The sequence below is a fragment of the Emydura macquarii genome, unplaced genomic scaffold (genome assembly GCF_026122565.2).
Source record: "Emydura macquarii macquarii isolate MOO-44397 ecotype Brisbane River unplaced genomic scaffold, CSIRO-AGI_Emac_v2 contig_1363, whole genome shotgun sequence".
In the NCBI taxonomy this organism is placed as follows: domain Eukaryota; kingdom Metazoa; phylum Chordata; order Testudines; family Chelidae; genus Emydura; species Emydura macquarii.
Genome location: NW_027131500.1, coordinates 11,005,200 through 11,025,794, shown reverse-complemented (window position 1 = coordinate 11,025,794; position 20,595 = coordinate 11,005,200). Strand labels below are relative to the sequence as shown.

The 20,595-nt window shown below is 42.6% G+C and overlaps 1 protein-coding gene across 7 annotated transcripts in view; it reads right to left on the bottom strand.

Annotated features, from left to right (window-relative positions):
* Positions 1-20,595, bottom strand: part of NEK1 (NIMA related kinase 1) — a 127,814-nt gene that overhangs the window by 38,839 nt on the left and 68,380 nt on the right. For all 7 annotated transcript variants that reach the window (XM_067551746.1, XM_067551748.1, XM_067551745.1 and 4 more), the window contains 4 exons: positions 16,539-16,727; positions 15,948-16,074; positions 15,104-15,204; positions 11,976-12,193 (listed from right to left, as the gene is read on the bottom strand). In XM_067551746.1, the coding sequence (XP_067407847.1) occupies positions 11,976-12,193; positions 15,104-15,204; positions 15,948-16,074; positions 16,539-16,727 (635 nt within the window). The remainder of the gene's footprint in view (positions 1-11,975; positions 12,194-15,103; positions 15,205-15,947; positions 16,075-16,538; positions 16,728-20,595) is intronic.

Here is a 20,595-nt window from a genome sequence, read left to right as displayed (position 1 = left end):
CCACCCATCACTCAGTACCCCTCCTCTCTTCCACACTACCCCCTCCCCCAGATGAGGAGGAATGCACTGAGCAGCACTAGGGGAGGAGAAGAGGGACGCATGTGGTGAGCAATGGTGGGGAGCTGAGTGGGGAGAGGGCATGCGGCTGCAGGGAGGTCAAGCAGCGAAAGGAGGTGTGGAAGAGAGGAGGAGAGCCAAGTGGAGAGATGGGCTGGTGGGTAGAGAAATGATGGTGAACGGGGCAGGATTTAGGATGAAGCGGAGGTGGACTCCGGGCGGGGGCAATGGGCAGAAGAGATGGGACGGGGAGCTAGCCTCCCTGAGGGAAAGCTTTCACCCCACCACCCATGGCCTGGGCTCCTTTTAAAATCTCCAGGCCCCTGGGCAAATACCCCTATGTTCCACCTCCCCCCAATTGGCAGACCTGCCTCTACCAGTATTGTTCTATCAACACAATGCCTGTGTGGATGCTGTAGACACATTACTCTAGAAACAAGTCCTCAGTGCAACTGTTTCCACAGCAGCGAGCACCCTGATTGAATAAGCCTGCCACCCTGGAGTCATAATGACTAGAAGCATACCCTCCACCCCATCCATTTAAAAATATCCATTGTGTTTTGGAAACACTCTTTTTCTGCTACCCCATCTTTGCAAGCATTTAAGTATGGCTCCAGGTAAAACTCCAGCTAAGTCGTGAGCTACCACCAGGTCCAGGAAAGAGGTCCTAGATTTCCTTGGCCTCCAGGGAGAAGTAGATGTGCAGTCACAGCTGCTGAATTCCCACAAGAATAAAGATGTACATGCTGTTATACAAATGAGAAGGAGCTGCAGCAGGCTTACCAGGAGACAAAGGGCAACAAAAAGTCTGTTGCTGCTATTATGTGGAGCTCAATGCCATGCTGAGCAGAGATTCCTGTTACGGACAGACACTCGAACTCCAGAGGGAGGCTCCCCAGAACTTCAGAATGGCAAGGAGCTCACTGAGGAAGGTACAGTGAATGATGCACAGGGGATGTGGACAATATACTGTCAACTAAGAGCCAGGACCTCTGACATCCAGACAGAAAACTCATCATTGAGGAAGAGGACTCAGGAAAGCAGCATTTATTACTCCCATTTATGCAGCTCTTTAAAAAACAAACCAACCAATCACTTTTTCTTGGGCACCCAACATTCCCCCCCAAATGGGGGCTGACTAACATGCAGGCAGGTAACAAAGGAATTATGTTTTAAAGTAACTGGTTTATTTTAAGAGCATGAACTGGCAGTACTAGGCGAAACCAACAGATTGAAAACAGGAAAAAGCAACGAAAAAGCATCCCCAAATAAATACTCTTGCAAATAGTCCTGATGATCTCGAAGTACATTCTTTCACAGTCAGCGTAATCAAATGAAATTAAACTCACTGCAAACAGGAAAAAAATTTCAGCAACTGTAAGTTGTACATAGACCAATACCTGAGCATTCAAAGTACATATGTGGACAATGCTCACCTGCTTACAAATAAAATCAAATACATACAATGAAAACAGAAAATAGTACTTGCCAGCAAACCAATAACTGGGTATTCAGTTTTGCAAAACATGCATTCAGATTTGCAAAACATGCATTCTAACTGACTGGATACAGGTTTAAATCATCACTTGCATGCCGTGGAAAAAGACAGAAACAGCATGTAGTTAGCTGAGAGGGGGTTTGGCTTGGTCTGGTCAGGTCAGGTCTGTTGTACACCTAGCAATCACAACCCTCCATGGCTTGCAAAGTTGCTGGTATCCTGGCCTGTACAATTTTTTGGCCTTCCTGGACAAATTTCACTGAAGATTTCAAGCAAGTTTTATTCGATCTTTTCCCAAATATTTCTTGGCAGAGCAGCCTTGTTTTTCCAGCCAGAGTAGAACACCTTCCCACACTTCCCCGGGGGGAGAGGAGGCCACTGCTGTGAAGAAGCCAACAGCATACGGCCCCGGCAACTATAAGCCTTTTTGAATAGCTGCCTTTTCTGGGCCTTTGGCACCACCATGAACTACGTATCTGCCAGGATCACCTCTGCCTGTGGAAAAAACGTTCTTGTTTGCAGTTTATCAACAAGTACTGTTGTGACGTTCTGGGGAATCTGTCTGTACAATTTATGGATTGTGGGTCAGATTGTGAACTCCATGTATATATCTTCATCAAGCTGCCAAATTCATTCAAATGTGCAGCTCTTGGCCTTTTCCATTGTCCTTTTACCTCCACGTTGAGCTGACATTCCAAAGGGTATGCACTGCATTTGTAGCCGTATTGGTCCGAGGATATGAGAGACACAAGGTGGGTGAGGTAATATCTTTTATTGAACCAACTTCTGTTGGTGAGAAAAGTTTTCGAGCCACTAAGCTCTTCTTTAGGTCTGGGAAAGGTACCCCAAGTGTCACAGTTAAATGCAAGGTGGAATAGATTGCTAACTACTTATGCTAAATACATATTCTAGTGGACCACTCTAGACAATGGACAACCCTCAGATATCGACTCCAAACACTTTGTCAGACTCCTCTATCTCATCCTTATCCATAATAATTTTACATTCAAGAACAAACACTTCGTACCACAGGTAACAGTCATGGGTAACCTCATCATGGACCACCTTAAAGAATTTCTGGACAAATGCACCACAAAACAAATGATATTTTCATCCTCTGGACAGGACTGCTTAAACTCCATAGATTTCCATCACAACTTCGACAACCAACAACTATCCATTAAACTCTCTCTGGGACACCCCGACACTAGCATCAACTTCCTGGACACCACAATAAGCTTCATCAATGGAACCCTACAGAAAACCATATAAAAGAAACCCACGGATGATCACACCTACCTTCATAGATCCAGTAACCACCCCCCTTCACTCCTGCAAGAAATCAGTTATCTACAGCCAGGCACTCAGATGTCACCAAATATGCTCAGAGGAGAATGTCCAGGATATACACCTCAATACTCAAAACCGCTTTTGCCAAACAAGGACTCCACCAGAGATGAAGATCGCATCATGGAACAGGCCACCCAAATACCCCGAGAGAACCTGGTTCACTACAGAAATAAAACACCCTCCAATCACACACCCTTAGGTGTCACCTGTCACCCCACGCTACAGCCCATACAGGCTATCAAACAACAGCTACAACCCATACTCGGTGGGGATTACATCCTGAAAAAAATCTTTCCTGAACCCCCACATCTGGCCTTCAAACAATCCCCCAAACCTTGCCAAGCTCATCAGAAGCAAGCTCCCCACAGAACAGGGTACACCAAGTCAAAGCAGCACCCGACCATGACAGAAAAACAGATGCAAAACCTGCAGCCACATCTCCACTGCTACAATGACCAACACACCTTTCAAGACCCTAGATCCTACACATACCACATATCACAACACATGGTATACCTCATCCAGTGCTCTAAATATGTGGATGAAACCAGACAATCACTACGCTCTCGAATGAACTCACACATGCAAAGTCAAAAACACCTTATATGTGGGTGAATACTTTTCACAAAGCAATCACTCTATATCTGACCTCTCAGCCCTCTTCCTCAAAGGAAACCTGAATACTTTCAAAAGATGAGCCTGGGAGTTGAAATTCATAACTCTGCTAGACACCAAATATCATGGAATGATCAGAGACACTGGATTTATGGTTTATTACAATAATCTATAACCCACTGACCCCCCCTATTTTTTGTCCTATGACTGCAGAGGTGTGAACAGGCTACTCCACCTTGCATGTTCCCTTAAAATATGTGCTAACTACTTATGCTAAACAATGTGCTCTGCCTTGCATTTTAGCTGTGACGCTCGAGTATTTTTTCCAGATCTGAAGAGCTCTGTGCAATTTGAAAGCTTGTCTCTCTCTCTCTCACCAACATAAGTTGGTCCTATAAAAGATATTCCCTCACCCACATCGTCATTCCAAATGGCAGTGATACAGGGCTGACAATAGAAGGTTGTTAAATCAGGACAGTCCTCTAGTCAAATACAAACAAACATTCTACACAACAGGCTAGCTCCCACCTAGAAGAACAGTTTGTCAGTGGAGACGTCACCTGGTAAGGATTGATCATCTGAGGGGGCAGACCAGGAAGTCACCTAACATGGGAGACTGGAAGATATGAAAGAGAAGGAGCTGCTCTACTTGAGGGTCTTTAACCATTTTCAGCAGCTCAACCTGAGGGACGCTGCTGCAGGAGCCTGATCAGGTAGGGAAGAACCCTGCCTACCTGAACTCAGATGGCTCCCCAGGGAAAAGGCAAGCTAGAGTGAGAGGACATATATTCAGAAGTTTTGTTGTTTTCTAGATTATCTGTATTTTCTTGTGCTTTCTCTCAAGTAAAGAGCAATGGTGTCTTAAAATCCTATATACAGATTGTGTATGTATGCATGTTATATGCTAAACCTACCACGTGCTCCTAAAGAGTTAATCTATGAATCCAGGGTGTCAATAAGAACTGGAGTTCTGTGAAGGGGTGTCTAAGGGAAGCAAACTATGGTGAAGTCTAAGAAGTCAGCTACTTAGTTGGGCCATGAGGTCTCAGCAGAAGGGGGTGTGTGAAGGAACTGCTGAGACTGGAGACTCTGGACAGGTTGGTCAGGGTGACAACTGGACAGTGCATCTCAAGAGATGGAGATCTGGGAATTGTGACAGGACAGTCACAGAGAACCAGGAGTCGGAGGGCCAGACAAGAAGTCTGGTCAGATTTACAGGAGAAGTGGGTTAACTGAAGAAAAGAGAAGGTTACTCACCCTGTGCAGTAACTGAGGTTATTCGAGATGTGTATCCCTGTGAGTGCTCCACTTTAGGTGTCGGTGCATCCCAGTGCTGTCAATCGGAGATTTTTCCCAGCACTGCCTGTCCAGGTCCTACATGCACAGTGACTGTCTCTCGGCGCCATTGGTGCCTCAACCACTGCGCACACGACTCGACCCCCTCAGTTTCTTCTCCACTGTAGAGTTCTCGCTACAAACTCCAAAGTAGAGGGGGAGGGAGGAGGAATAGTGGAGCACCCACAGGGGGACACACCTTGAAGAATCTGTTACTACACAGGGTGAGTAACCTTTTCTTCTTCGAGTGCTGTCCTGTGGGTGGTTCAAGTAACTGATGTTAAAACTGTAAAACCTAGCAGTGTGTCAGTGCCCGAGCTTTATGTAATTGTATAATGTCTTATGAATGTACGTTCAGAAGCCCAGGTCACAGCTCTACAGATGTCCGTAAGTGGTACATTGTTCAGGAAGGTGACTGACGTTGCCATCGCCCTAGTGGAGTGGGTTCTAATCACTAATGTGGATTTTATTTTGCTATGCTTGTAGCATAGGTGGACACAGCTAGAGATCCATTTGTAGAATCTTGAGTGGATATTGGGGATCCCTTGGATCATTCTGTGATAGAGATGAATACCCTCGGGAATTTACAGAATGGTTTGGTTCTCCCCGAAGAGAATGCCATCGCTCTTCTAACATCTAACGTGTGCCACCTGGCCTCCTGTTCATTCCATAGGGTTTGGGGTAGAATGGGGGGAGATGGATCGGTTGGTTTATATGAAAGGCCGATGTTACATTCAGCAGAAGTTTAGGGGGAGGTCTTAGTATGATTTTATCCCTAAAAAATATGGTGTATGGAGAGAGCGCCATGAGGACTCCTATTTTGCCTATGCTTCTAGCAGAGGTGATCGCGACTAAGGATGCTACTTTCATTGACAGGTGTAAGAGTGAGCAGGTTGCTAAAGGCTCGAACAGGGGTCCTGTGAGAGCTTTTAATACCATGATTAAAACCCATGTTCGTGTGGGGTCATGGGACTTCCAGGTATGTATTCTGTAACCCAGTAAGGAAATGTTTGGTAATGGGATGCAAAATAGTAACAGCCCTTTGATGTAGTGATGAAACGTGTTGCCAGCTGCAAGGTGTACCTTACTAGAACTCATGGAAAGTCCTGAGGTTTTTAGTTCTAATGTGTAGTCCAGAACTAGCAGAAGAAGTGTTGAAAGTGCATGAGTGTATTTTGATTGGCACCATGTACAGAACTTCTTCCATTTTTGAGTGTAGGTTTTACACATGGATGGCTTCCTGCTGTTGACTAATACCTGTTTAACCTGTTTTTAACAGCTCTGTTTCTGTTGGTGGAACCACGTAGGAACCGAGCTGTCAGGTGAAGCCTGTCCAGATTGAGATGGGGAGTCCTGCCCTTGTCTTGTGACAAAGCCCCTCTGAAGAAGCAGCTGTTGTGGGGTGCAGATTGACACACTCATCAGGTAGGGGTAAGATGGTTGTCTGGACCATGCTGGCGCAATCAGTATGACTGAGGCCCCTATATGGTGTATCTTGTGTACTAGTGATAGTAATGGGATTGGTGGAAACGCATATAGTAGTGTTCCCTCCCATTTGAGGAGGAAGGCGTCTCCTAAGGATTGGGGTCCTAACCCCGTTCTGGAACAAAAATGTGGGCATTTTCAGTTCCTTGCTGTTGTCAACCTATTGATAGAGTTCGCTATTGTTGGAATATAGACTGTAGCACTGTATCATTTAATTCCCATTCTTGCTGTTGGAAAATTTTTTTGCTCAACATGTCTGCTGTTGGGTTTAGACAGCCAAGGAGGTATGAAGCAGAGATGTTTATGTTGTGCCCTATGCACCAGTTCCACAGCCTTATGGCTTCTCTACAGAGTGAGTGAAACCAGGCACCACCCTGCCAATTTATGTAGAACATGCAAGCAATGATGACCGTTAGCACTATCCTGTTTACTATCACTGGAAGAAAGTGTAAGCATGCATTGCAAACTGTCTGTAACTCAACTAGACTGAAGTGCAGATGAGCATCTGTAGGAGACCATTGCCCTTGGATGGTGTGGTGTTGCATACGGGCACCCCACCCAATTAGTAAGGCATCAGCTGTGATTATCACTGGTGATTATTCCCGTTGGAATGGTATTCCATTGCAGATGTTTTCTGGTTTTGTCTACCAGGTTAGAGAGTAGTTGACTGGGGGCACGCCCAGGGGAGGGGGGAGGAGGGGTGGCAGCACGTTATGTGTAATATCAGGAGTCTATTGAGGCTGTGTTTGTTCGGTATGCAGCTATCCTTGTAGGCAGCGCATGTGTAATCACGCATGTTGAACTACAAACATAGTGGCCACCATATGTCCCAACAGCTGAAGGAGGGTACGTGTTATGACATATGGGCTGAGTATAGATACTGATATGAGATTTGTTACTGTGTGGATTCTGTATACTGGTAACAATGCTTTGGTCGCTATGGAGTTGAGGTGTGCCCCTATGAATTCCAGTTGTTGTACCAGCATTATGGTTGATTCCTGCTAGTTTATTTGCAATCCTAGACTTAGAAAAAGATGGATGGTCCTCTGGGTATTGTGTAAGGCCTCTAATCATGTAGGGCTTCTCAACAGGCAGTTGTCGAGATATGGGAATATTATTATCCCCTGCCTGCATAACTGCACTGCCATGACTGTGAAGGTTTTGGAGTAAACCCGCAGCGCAGTAGAGAGGCCGAATGGTAGTGCCCTGTATTGATTAACAGTGGGAACAGAATACTAAGGAATTGCCTATGTGCTGGATGAATTGCTATAGGGAAATATACATCTTGCCAGTTGAGGGCTGAGAACCAATCCCCCTGTTCCTGCACTGGGATTACTGTGGCTATCGTGACCATCTTGAACTTTTGGACTGGAACGAATCTGTTGAGCTTTCTGAGATCCAGAAAGGGCCTCCAACCTCCACTTTTTTCTGTTAAGAAATAGTAGGTGTAGAAACCCTTCCCTTGTACTATGGTAGGACAAATTCTACTGCACCAAACTGAGACAGTGTATCTCTTGTTGCAGGAGGTGCTTGTGAGAGGGGTCCCTGAAGAGGGACGGGAAGGGAGATTGGGTGGGTGGTATGGATATAAAGGGGATGGAGCAGCCTGTTTGAATGATCTTTAGTGCCTGTCTATAGTGATCAACACCCAGGCATTGTAAAAAGGGCGTAATTGGTGTCCAAAAATTCACAGGTTTATGGTCGTTGGCGCTGAAATGGTGGGAAGGTGTCTCAGACCCTAGTCCAAGACCTCAAAATGACTGTTTTGCAAGGTGGTTGTGAGGACGATGTCTGGGTCTGAATTGGTGTCCTCCTTGGGAGGTCTCTGCCTTTGTTTGTATCTATCAACTGAGGATCCCCTGCACTGGTATGGCTGATATCTTTTATGCTTGAAAGCAGGTGTGCATATGCTAAAGGTTCCCAAAGTTGCTCTGGAATCCTTCATGGAGTGAAGCACCTCGTCAGTTTTCCTGGAAAATAGTTTTCCCCGTCAAATGGTAAATCCTCCACATTTGCTTGCAGGTCCGATGTCCGATGACTGCAGCCAGGATCCCCTGCGCATGACGACAGCTGTTGCTGTTGTTCGCGCTGCTTTGTCTGCAACATCAAGGGATGCTTGTAGCAATATTCGAGCTACTAGCTGTCCCTCGGTTATATCTGGCTTGAATTGTTCCTGTTTTTCTTCTGGTAGGTCATTAGCGAAGCTGCTTGGTTTGCTGTAATCATCATAGTCCTATCTTGCCAGAAGCGTGTTGTAGTTAGCTATCCTAAACTGCAAGCTGCAGACTAATAAACCTTGAGGCCAAACAAATCAAGTCCCTTGCATTCTTTATCCTGTGGTGTAGATTTGTAATAAGTCTGTTTGCTCTTTTGGTTTGCGGCATTGATCACCACAGAGTTTGGAGAAGGGTGGATAAATAAAAATTCCATGCCCTTAGTATTTTCTGTCTCCCTTCTATCCTCCCTTTTATAGGTTAGTAGAACAGTGGCCACATGACCTCATTTACTGGCAACACTATCTTTGTGATGGAGGTCATCTGTAGTATTTCGAGGAGCTTGTGTTGGTTCTGAGACTTCTTCCAAAGATATCTCTTGGCTTTGTGCCACCCTTTTAAAAAGTTCCTGGAATTGCCTGAAGTAATCCACTGTGTGTCATTCTGGCTTTGTCAGGTGACAAAGAAGAATTGTACAGCGGTATCATGTCTTGCTGTGTCTCTTCATCGGTTTCCTCTACTGGGTCTGCAACACATGGTTCAGGCTTGGGTGATAGTGGTGTTGATCTCAATTCACCACGGGGTGACAGTTCTCCATAAAATTGAGGAAAAGAGCCGATGGTGGAGGCATAGGTGCCTATGGTGGGTCTTGGTATCATTTTTGCCAGAGCCATGGAGGCAGAGTTGGACTTGCATCTCAGTTCTGTTGGGACTGAGCTGAGGTCCCAGTACAGCCAGTACTGGAAGAACTCAGAGCATCGAAAGTGCTCACCCGTGAGGCAGTTGGCACCAAGGGTAGCAACTTGTCCAGAGACTGCTTCTTTTTAGGTGCATCTTTATCTGGCAGGGGGCAGGGCTCTTTTCCTCAATTTTATGGAGAACTAAGCCTTGTCTCTTTTTTTTTTTTTTTTTTTTTTTTTTTTGCTGGACTCTCCAGTGGTTTTCTGTCCCAGTTCGGAGATAGAAAGATCCCTGAATCCTATCAAAATGAGCTTGAGGTGGAGGTCTCTATCTCACCTAGCTCTCTTGCATTTAAGTTTGTGCAGTGTATGCACTTCTGTGCGACTTGGCCAGTGTTTGTGTCAGGTCCCTCAGGGAAGGACATCTGAGATGGGGAATCATGTCTTGACAGAATCCACATCTTTTAAAGCCTGGGGAACTTGAATAATTTCTCCTTTGTAGAAGGGAAACTATCTAGAAAAACTCTTTAACAAAAATTAAAACAATTTTTTTTTCTTTACTGAGACTTAAGCTACTCTAAAACTAACTTATTCTGAATAAACCACTATTGGTAAACTCTCTCTGTAACTAAAAAAAATGTTTTTCTGATTCTGTCAGTGGTAGCACTGAGGAGCTCCATCTCAGGCCAGAGACAGTTGAGAAGGAACTGAGGAGGTTGGGTCACGCGTGCAGTGATTGAGGTGCCAACGGTGCCATGAGACAGCCACTGCGCATATGTGACCTGGACAGAAATGGCTGCGAAAAAATCTTCTTTTGATGGTGCTGGGACACATCGACACCTAAAATGGAGCACCCACAGGGACATTACTCAAAGAACAAAGGAAACCCAGAGAGCTCAGCTTGGTGTCCCTAGCTCCAGACACTTCCCATATAGGCAGATCATGGTGGGCTTCGAAGGGGAGACATTCTTCAGAGAAGGTAAAGGACTTCCAAAGTCAACCCAGTAACTCAGCAGCAAGGCCCGGTGCTGACAGGTGACATGGACAAGTCCTGGCACATTACATATGTATATTTGTAAATAAATAAAATGCTCAAGATAGACTTGCATAGACAGGATAAGATGAACAGTTTTTGTGTATAAAACTATTTTTTAATACTTCCAGTTCCATGTTAGATTATGTTTGTTCTTAGTGTAATAAATAAGAATTTATTTTTACTAACCCTAAGCCTGAGCCTGATATGTACTATTAAGTTATTCAGATGCCTGAATGCTGCTTCTTGAAGCGACATTATGTAATAATTACCACATGCTAGAGTGTACCTCTGGGTTTCCAGTCCCTGGGGAGAAAAGGCTAAAACCTTTTAACTATCAGACAAGGAGTGAATACTGGACAGTAGCAGCAAGTGTAGCAGATAGAGTCACTAAGTACAGTACATATGTGTCAGCTGTCCACCAGAGGGGAAGCAGGTCATCATCACAAGGTGATGGACAGAAAACTGCATCCCAATAGTGTTCCTAGACACCACAAGCCAGGAGCAGTACCTGGACACTGTTCAGACTCTGGAATTTTAAAGCATATGGGAATTTAGCATTTGGATCCTCTCAACAGTAATTGAGCTCTCCCTCTAGACATCTGTGACATGTATTCCTAAAGGTTTGAGCTTCATGTAGCTCCCCTGACCACCCAACCTTATGCAAGTACAACATCCACGGCGATTCACCAACACTTGCAACACCATGGAAAAATATCCCTCTCTCTTTCATTACTTAGAAACAAGAGTGTGGGTGGGAAGGCAGGGCACAGATTCAGGGCATCAATGTATTATTTCCTGCACATTGACCAGAGTCATAATCTTGTGCAGCAGGACACACTTAAATGGCCTTGCACACCCAGACAACAACCACTCCTATCATAGGTTTTCCAACACCATACTGATTTCTCACTGACCAACAGCAATCCAAGGGTACAAGCTTCCAGAGAGTGACTGCCACCTATTTCTCCACTGTCAGAAGCTCCCATTTTGGTGCGTCTGCACTGCAGGGCTGCGATGAGGCTTGGTACACAACTCCAAGAACCTGGCCTTCCACTTCCAAAAGTTCTGCAGCCACTACTGGTCATTCCCAGTTTGCATCATGATTCGATCCCACCACTCAGTGCTTGTTTCACAGGGCCACAACCACTCCTCCGCCATGTGCAGCTGGTAAGTAATACCTGCAGTAGCTCACCAGTTTCACTGTCTATATAATCCACTCCTCCTCAGTAGTCTCAATATCCCAGCTACACAGCCAACTGCTGTGGCAGTAGGTGTGGTTCCACAAATACAAAAGAGCGGTCCAGTGACCTGGTCAGCTTCTCAGAGCGACATAGCTGAGAGACTGAAAATCTACATGAATAAGTAGATCATGGGATGGACAAGAGGGAACTTGGTCCTTACCTCCCGCAATTTCCTGAAAAAAATACACTGAAAAATTTTCCCAAAAGGTGATGTACTGGACAGTGGTGTGGAGGACACTATGATGCCTATCCATAGTAACACACATATTCAGATGTTGCAATCTGGTGCTGCGAAGTCAGATTACATCAGCTAAGGTAGTCAAATATGAATGCTCTCTTCTGAAATAGCTATGTCTGTAGCTGCAAAATGGCAGAATTTTTCCCCCAGCAAAACTTTCTAGTGTAGAAAAGTTCTGGGAAATATACCTTTTATTTAACTAAATCTTAACATTACTGTATACTTGCCTTTGGATTGTTTGCATCAAACAGCCCAGTAGAAAGCCCAATCAACAATGAACTTTTGCCTTTACTTTTTGCTGGAGATACAGAGCGTGAACGAGGTGGAAAAGGTTCTTCCAGTGAAGACTGAGCTGATAGAACCGGTGAGGCTGTTGGTATGGCTTGTGGCTGTGCCAACTTCTGGAAAAAGGGTTCAGGTTGCATAGAGTCACTGAAACAAGTATCTGGGGTGATGAGAAAAAATAATCTTACAAATCCATGTATATAAAAACTCCAAGCCCTTAAGCAAATGGCAAAAAAGTTTAATCAGGATAGTTTAATTATATCAGAAAACAGAGCTATATCAGCTAATCTCTGAGTTTTAGATTCACTTGCTTGAATAATGGTTTTTAATATGAATGGTCAAAAATGTTTATGCTAGGAAATTCAAGTCCAGTTTCTCCTCTCCTTTATTTATCAAGGTCTTTAAAAACAGACTGAAAATATTAAGTTGCAGTATGAAAATTTTATCAATCAATATTCAACTTCTAAAACTGTGTGTGTCTGGCCAACCGACTTAGTCTACTGATTCTGCTGCCATGTTTTTAATTGGTTTCACACTGGTTAGCTGTATCTTACAGCACAGTGGTTCATTTTCATTAGTGTAAGGTACATTTGTGTAGAGTATACTGCTTATAGTTTATTACAGAGAAGCTCCTATAGGGAGTTACTGCAAGAAAGTTTTGATCAACCACACTTCATTTGTAAATTACAATATAAAATCTTCTACATTTTATGTTAAAAACCAAAAGCACAAAAAGTCAAAGACATAGTCTGATGAAATGTAGGATAATTAGTTGACAGTATTTTCTTGCAATATAAATCTAAGTATATAAACCACCATGTAAAATACTGTACATGTTCTGAAATATCCATTTTATGTCAGGGTTACTCAATGATCCCTATAATATGTGGATGGTGGGAATATATTTGTTTAATAATCTTAACTACTGCAGCACAGTCCACTCACTCTGACAGTTTTATTTCTTCTTTGTCCTGTTCTAGTCTTCCATGCAATATATTGTAAAGGCAAAGACTCATTATGGGGCATTTTGAACTAGCGATTAAAATACAATATTGTGTGGGTGCATGCACCATATAAGTTGCAGCCCTAAATTTCATAGGGACAAAGAATTTCCTTGAAACTTCCTCTATCCTGGATCCACAAAGATTTTTTTTAATTATGACTATTTCTTATTTTATAGTGCCTTAAGTGTGCATGGTGCTTCATAGAAAACACTAAAAACCCAGGCCACTTTCCTAAGGAGCTTACTAGTTGAGGAAATATAAACAAAATATTTTCAAATCTACGTTAACTACCTCATTAAAAATCCTAAAGAGACTTGTTTTGAGTTTGTTTTATAGTTTTGAATACAACAGAGATCTCCATTCTCCCCAAAAGTTCACCAGTTTCTGCTGGAGTAACCCAGGGCAGAGGATTCTCCCTTTAGCAGAATGTCAAAGCACAGCGGAACAAGATACATACACACCACCTTAACACTAGAAATCCAGATCCAGATAGTCATGCCTCAAGAATGGATGGCATTAACCAGGTGGGGAGGGTGTGCTTAAAGCATCAAAGTGATACAGCCTCTGATAATGTGACTTGTGAAGCCTTGTCTGCAAATTCAACCTGTTCTCCCTTGATGGATGCCCAGAGCAGGGAATTATGGAGTGCCCTCCCATGGAGGAAAATTAACCTGTGGTACAGCTGCCTCTGCTGTCATGGTGGGGATATATCGGAATCCACCTCAGAGAAGCATGGATGAATTGATTGCACAAGGTCAAACTTCATTTGATTGAGGCATTAGCCAAAAAAAAAAAAAAAAAAAAAAAAAAGACAAATTAACTCTAATTCTTAAAAGGCCCAATCTTGGAATCTCAATTCTAGCTTACGCTGAACTCTTATTGAAGTCAATGGAAGTGGACTCCTAAATCCGTGGGATTTTTAACTGAATATATCAGAAGTAGCTGTAAATGTCTGTAAAAAAATTCTACTACACTGCAGACCTCTGAATTTCATAATACCCTTTGTGTTCAGTTCAACCAATGGATAGGTTTGTATGTATGAATCAGGTACCGCAGTTTCTCTCAAAATTTTTCAAAATGTGAACAACTGCTTCAGCGAAAGGCTGTAAAGTGATCATTTTCCCTGTGGCATCTCTTTTGTTTGCTTATAGGAAAAAAATATTAGGACAATTAAGAAGACCAGCTATAAAAATCTGCTCTAATGCTATAGGTATAGCAGATTGCTTACATTCCCCTTTCGCCCTTTTGGTATCTATGAAATTTGTTTCTTCTTTGTATTGAGTCTTTACATTTCATGGTATTGAATATCCCCTAGTTGTCTATACATCCCTCCTGCTCTACTTTCTTTCTCCAAATTTGCATTTGGACTCTTTTGTCCTGTTTATTTGTTACCATTCCAATTTTTGTGTGATCTGCAAATATGATTTACACCAAAGAAAACATGTAATGAAGTTGACTTGCAGCAAATGCCAAAAAGAGACAGAAAAGTGCGTAAGATTTTCCAAACTAGTTGGACAAAGACAATGCAAACCCTAAAAGAGTTCTGGACTGTACTACCGTTAACAGTGCTATCATTCTCAGACTGACAGCCACTTCACCAACAGAAATAACTCTGTGGATCACCCGGAAGTACTCCACAGACCACCGGTGAACTCTTGTAGAAGAAATTCTTCTAGCAACTACAGAGAAGGAAGGTTATAATCAGCCAGTAATACCCAAAATTATCAGTAGTTAACCAAGCTAGAGATAAATATATATATTTCTAACTTCAGGTCAACAGTGCTTTTACTAATTTCTAATGTACAGTGATCAAATTAGGCAAGTACTTTCTCAAAAGAAAAACAATGCCACTTTTTTGGGCAGAAAAAGTTTGTTGATTGAGAGGTCCAAGATTTGGCTCTCTTAATCTATCAGCAGAATCCCTTTAGGAACTTTCTAGAATTACAGAATGAAAGAGTGGGGCAATAAGACAGAACAGATTGATCTTTTGGGTTTAAAAGATATACCCATATATAACCAATGCTATTAATTAAAAATAAATTAAATGTAGTAGTCTGCTCACTGACCTATAGGAGCTTCATCATGTGGTTGTTCATTATGTGGCATTTCCTTCTCCAAAGCTGCTTCATCATCATCATTTTTCAGACAGGTAATATCTTCCTGTGGCCTACCATATAAAATCACCATTAATGCAGTCAATCTACAGAGAAAATCAGCCAGCCATCAAGAGTATGTCTACACAAAAATAAAAGCCCCATGACATGGTGGCAGCTGGCAGTCAGCTGTTTCAGGCTTTTGGGGCAAAGGCCTGGTCTACATTTGCGGTGAAATATGGCAGCAGTCGACAGGAGATTACGTAGAGTAGTGTGCGTATCTCCCTTCGACTTCCTAAATTCTAATTAGCGTGGTGTCCCCACTATGCTGCGCTGACGGGAAATGCCCTCCCATCAACACAGTGTTCATCTTTGTGTGGGGGTGCATTTATTCAGTTGACTTCCGGATCGATTGAGCGGGTCTCCACTTCCACTCAATTGATCCTGAAGAATCAATCCTGCAGCACTGAATATGCCGCCGTGAGTGAAGACATACTCTAAAAATTGCTGTGTAGATGTTTGGACGCAAGTTCTGGAAACCTCCATGCTCCCAGGCTCTCAGAGCCCGAACGTCTACACAGCAATTTTTCAGCCCCAGGGCCACAGCTGATCTGGGCCAGTCATGGGTTTTTTAACCCCCATGTAGATATACCCCAAGTTAACAAGACAATCAGAAACATCAGAGCTAAAGCTAAGTACAACAACATTTTAACCAAGTGAAATAACTAAAGCACTAGTCCATCAAAACCTAGATATTGTTTTGAATGGCTCTAGATACAGTGCCCAGGGGGGAAAAAAACTGAAAATTGTTACTCACTCATTCTCCACTGTTGCCTCTCTTTCTTTAACCCACACATCATTAACAGTGATGGGAAGTTGGTCACTTTTGTACTTTTTATTTTCCTCAGTTTCTTCCAACAATTCTTCTTCCAAATCATCCAGCTCTAAAGTAAATCAAAGCATGATCACAACTGTAGAGCATCACAGACAGCCACTCAAACAAAAGAAAAAAACCTCAGAAAAAGTTGTATCTTAAAAGGTTACATTTACATCTTTGGAAGTTCAGTGACTTTGGGGCTTTAACAAGAGGGATTTTTGTAACCCCAAACGGCACTGCTTTCCAGTAGGTTCCCAAAGCTCTGCAGTGCCAGAGTGCCCAATCCACAACTGGGAATATGGGAATAACCTCCAGACAAAATTCTGCATTTCCTTAATTCTATCCATAGTTTCTCAATTTAACATTGCATGCGGAATTTTGGCATTTAATATACTAGAAGGGTAATGTACTAATGTATACATCAAACTTCTGGCAATTGTTATATTTAAAAAAGGAATAATCAGTTATATTATTTTTAATTCCTTACTGATGAAGACAATGTTTATATTAAGAATTAATGAAAAATCATACCATCCAACACAACAGGCCTGGAAAGCACTTGGGTAGTAGCATCGAAGGTTTGTGGCTCCTCTGGTATTGTCCTTTCAGAGTCTCTGATACCAACAACTGGAGCTGAAGATTTCTCTCCAAAATGAGAAGCAATTTCTACTTCATTGTTCTCTTTCATTGTTAAGGGTTGAGAACTTTCTTCAGTAACTTCTATAGTATCAAATAATACAAATTTATTGTACAATTTTAAAAAGTGAATTATCTATTTTGGTATAAAGTAACAAAGTATAAACTGTAGCGCTGATAAGCCTTTTAAACATAGGGAACTATCCATACTAAGAGTGAGGAAACCACCATGTTTACAAACCTTGTAAAAAAATCATAAAGAGGAAAGGTGAATCTACTATCCTTTAAAAATAGCAATAGATTTATTTATTTATGACGATTTTCATAATTGCAGGGAAATCAAAACACCATATTTGCCCATAAATGGAATAAATGTCTTGCATCTTTTAAATCTGTATGCTTAGGACTAATATAAAATACTATTTTGCTGTATCACAAGTTTTGCCAAAAATCTTTTTACCTAATCAAGGGAACTGTAAGAGTACAAAGCCTGGCAACATACATACAATTCACATATCCCTGAAAGGATGAAAAGAGATCACAAAAGACACAAAAAACGGACATTATTGCAAATTATTTTTATGTAACATGATATGATTTATGTGCTTTAGATATTAAGTTGAATGAACTTTCTGCTAGCTTAGTTAGGCAAGAATTACTACTGGTATTTAATGATTTACCCAGCACTACTACAAAAGGACAGTTAATTGTTGTCAAATCCTAATTCTTAAGGTTTAGTAAACTTTTACTACCTCAGTACACCAATTTACCATTCCAAAAAGTTAGACACACTCAGTTCATTTTAGAACATGGGATTATATTTAGAATTGAAAATCCCAGTGCAGCAACACTGATTTGTCTCTCTCTGCTGGGACAGCATAGTCTATTGTCTTAGTGAAGAATCACAAGGAAAGAAACTATGTTAGATGTTAAAAAACCATCAGCATCTGGCATCTAACACCAGAAGCACTGGAGTAAAATAAAAATAAAAAGCAAGAGGCTCAAGAACACAGGAGAAAGATATTAATCCTATCAGAGATAGCAACTTTAGACGTGACCAGGAGTGATAGATAAATGTATTGAGCTCCTCACCTATGACTAAAACACAAGTGTGCCAAGATTGACTCCTATTTTTTTGTCCTTGGCTGGAAAACTATTCCACTTTGTCAGACTTCTAATCTTGCATTATTAACACAGACAAGGTCATAATGCTAAAACAGTACCTTATTTGTCCAATGGAGGTGATTCATTTAAATAACAAAAAACCCACAGGTCCAGCTATTCTAATATCATTTTGAGGCAACTTCAAATTGACTTAACAAAATTGACAAAATTAAGTTCCCACCCTTTCACACTCCTTTTTACCATCCTGTTTCTTTGCCACATTTAATTTTATTTCTTTGTATTTAACACAATACATGCAACTGGGAATGAGGCAGAAGATGGAATAGGAAGGAACAAACAGGGACAGAATAAATTTCTATTGCTAGGAAGGGGTAACTCAGCACAAAAGCAGGTGGTCTGTATTGAGCAATAGTTGCGGAAAAGACTTCTGCTGAATAGTGAACTTACTCGCTTGTTAATTAAGCCCCTACCTGAAAAATAAAAGAGGCAGTTACTTACCTGTAACTGGAAGTTCTTAGAGATGTGTGGTCCTTATTTGTATTCCACCAAGGGTTACACATGTGCACCATGCGCCCAGAGTTGTATAATTTGAAAGTAGTGTCCATGGCCCGCACATGTACACTGGCTTGCCTTGTGCTTCTGTCTGAGGCAATAAAGGATGGCGTGAACCAACCGTGTCTCCTGTTTCTTTTCCACTGCAAATCTGACAGACCCGAAGCAGAGGAGGAAGGAGGACAGGAAAATGAATACAGGTAAATGAATGGATTGATTGCTGTGAAATTGAGAAACCATCTTTGGTTAAAATTTGGGTGTAGACGTAGGGAGACCTTATCCTTGCGGAATACGGTGAATGGCGGGTCCACCATCACAGCTCCGAGTTCACCGAGCCTTCTTGCAAAAGTGATAGCAACAAAGAAGGCAACTTTCATGAAAAAGAAGGACTTGGAACACGATGATAATGGTTCAAAGGGGGGCTTCATTAAAACGGAGAGAACCTGATTAAGGTCCCATTGAAGCATGATCGCATGGAAGGGTGGGAAGGTTTTGAGGAGGCCTTTCCAAAATCTAGCAGTTAGCAAGTGTGTAAACACAGAGTAACCCTCCACTGGAAGGTGGAATGTGCTAATCGCTGCCAAGTGGATTCTCAAACAGCTGAAGGCAAGGCTGATGACTTTAAGGACACAATGTAGTCTAGGATGAGGGGAATTCCCGTTGTTTCTGGTAAAACTCCTTTCTATTGTGCCCAAGATGAGAAGCATCTCTACTTGGTTCAGTAACATTGCCTAGTGGAGTCCTTCCTGATGCTGGAGAAAATGTCCTGTACAGCCAAAGAGCATGACCATTCTAAAACAGATGCCCATCCAAATATCATGGCTTGAGGTGGAACACATGGATTCGGATGCCTGATCTCGCTGTTGTACTGGGTCAGCAGATCAGGGAACTTCAAGATAGGAATTAGCGGATGGGATGACACCCAGAGGAGATTGGGAAACCGTAATTGTCTGTATCAATAGAGGGCAACCAGAATGACCATCACTGTCTTGTTAAATCTTATTCACTCAAGGAGTGGTAGTGCAGGGAAGGTGCAATTGAGCTGGTCTGACCAGGAGAGTAGAAGCACATCACCCTGGCAGCAATGGCCGAGGGATCCCTTGAAGCAGTACGTGGTAGATTTGCTGTTTGTCTGTGAAACAAACGGGTCTCTAGTAAGAGTCCCCCATCATGTGAAGAGGTCATGTACCACTGAATTGTGACGTTACCACTCAAGGTCAATCGCAAAATGTCTGCTGGGTGAGTCCACAAGTACATTCAGCATCCCAGGAAGATAGGCTGGGGACAGAAGGATCTGGTGATCAATTATGCGCAGAGACAGTCAGAGTGGCTGATCTCATTCCTTCTGGTCAGTTATAGAAAATATTGAAAACAGTGGTGGCGTTGTCCACCATGATGGGAGCAAATGAATAGAAGAAAGAATCTGCATGCCATTCTTCCAGCTCATAGTTCCAGGACATTTATGTGCATCTTGGGTTCTCAGTGTATCCACGTTCCTTGTGTCATGTGGTCATCCACATGAGCTGCCCAGCCTACCAGGAACGTATCTGTGATGACTGTCTTATTTGTGGAGAAGAGAAGAAAAGGAACTCCCACATGTATGTGATGTGGGTCTGTCCACCACCGGAGCCATGATACTATCTTGGCAGTGACTATCAGCATGAAATCCATAAAGTAGTGATGTAGTGAGTAAAACAGATTGGAGCCATGTCTGAAGGAAGCAGAGATGGAGTCATGAGAAGGGACTCATGTAGGTACACGAAGCCATGTGGCCAAGGAGGGACAGGCAAGTCCTGGTCGGTACATAAGAATTGCTCATAATAAAGCATATGATACTGCTCACTGACTGAAATCTGTCCATGGGCAAGAAAGCTTGTGCAGTGACTGAGCTTATAGTAGCCCTGATGAAGAGTGGAGATTGTGTGAGGTTGAGAATAGATTTTTCAGGGTTGACACTGACTCCTGAGGAAGAAAGGAGGCTGAGTAACAGAGATTGACACATGAGCTACATGGCTGGATATGGCAGCTAGGGGCCTGTCATTAAGATATGGAAACATGAGGAGGCCATAAAGCCTGATATGAGCCGCTACTATGGAAAATACTTTAGTGAAGACTCAGGAAGTGGCAGCTATTGTGAAAGGGAGCACCCTGTATTGGAAATGGCTGGTGCCCACTGTCAATCTTAAGAAATATCTGTGGGAGGGATGAATATCTACCTGGAAGTAAGGATCCTTCATATTGAAAGCTGCAAACCACATGCCTTTCTCATGTGGCA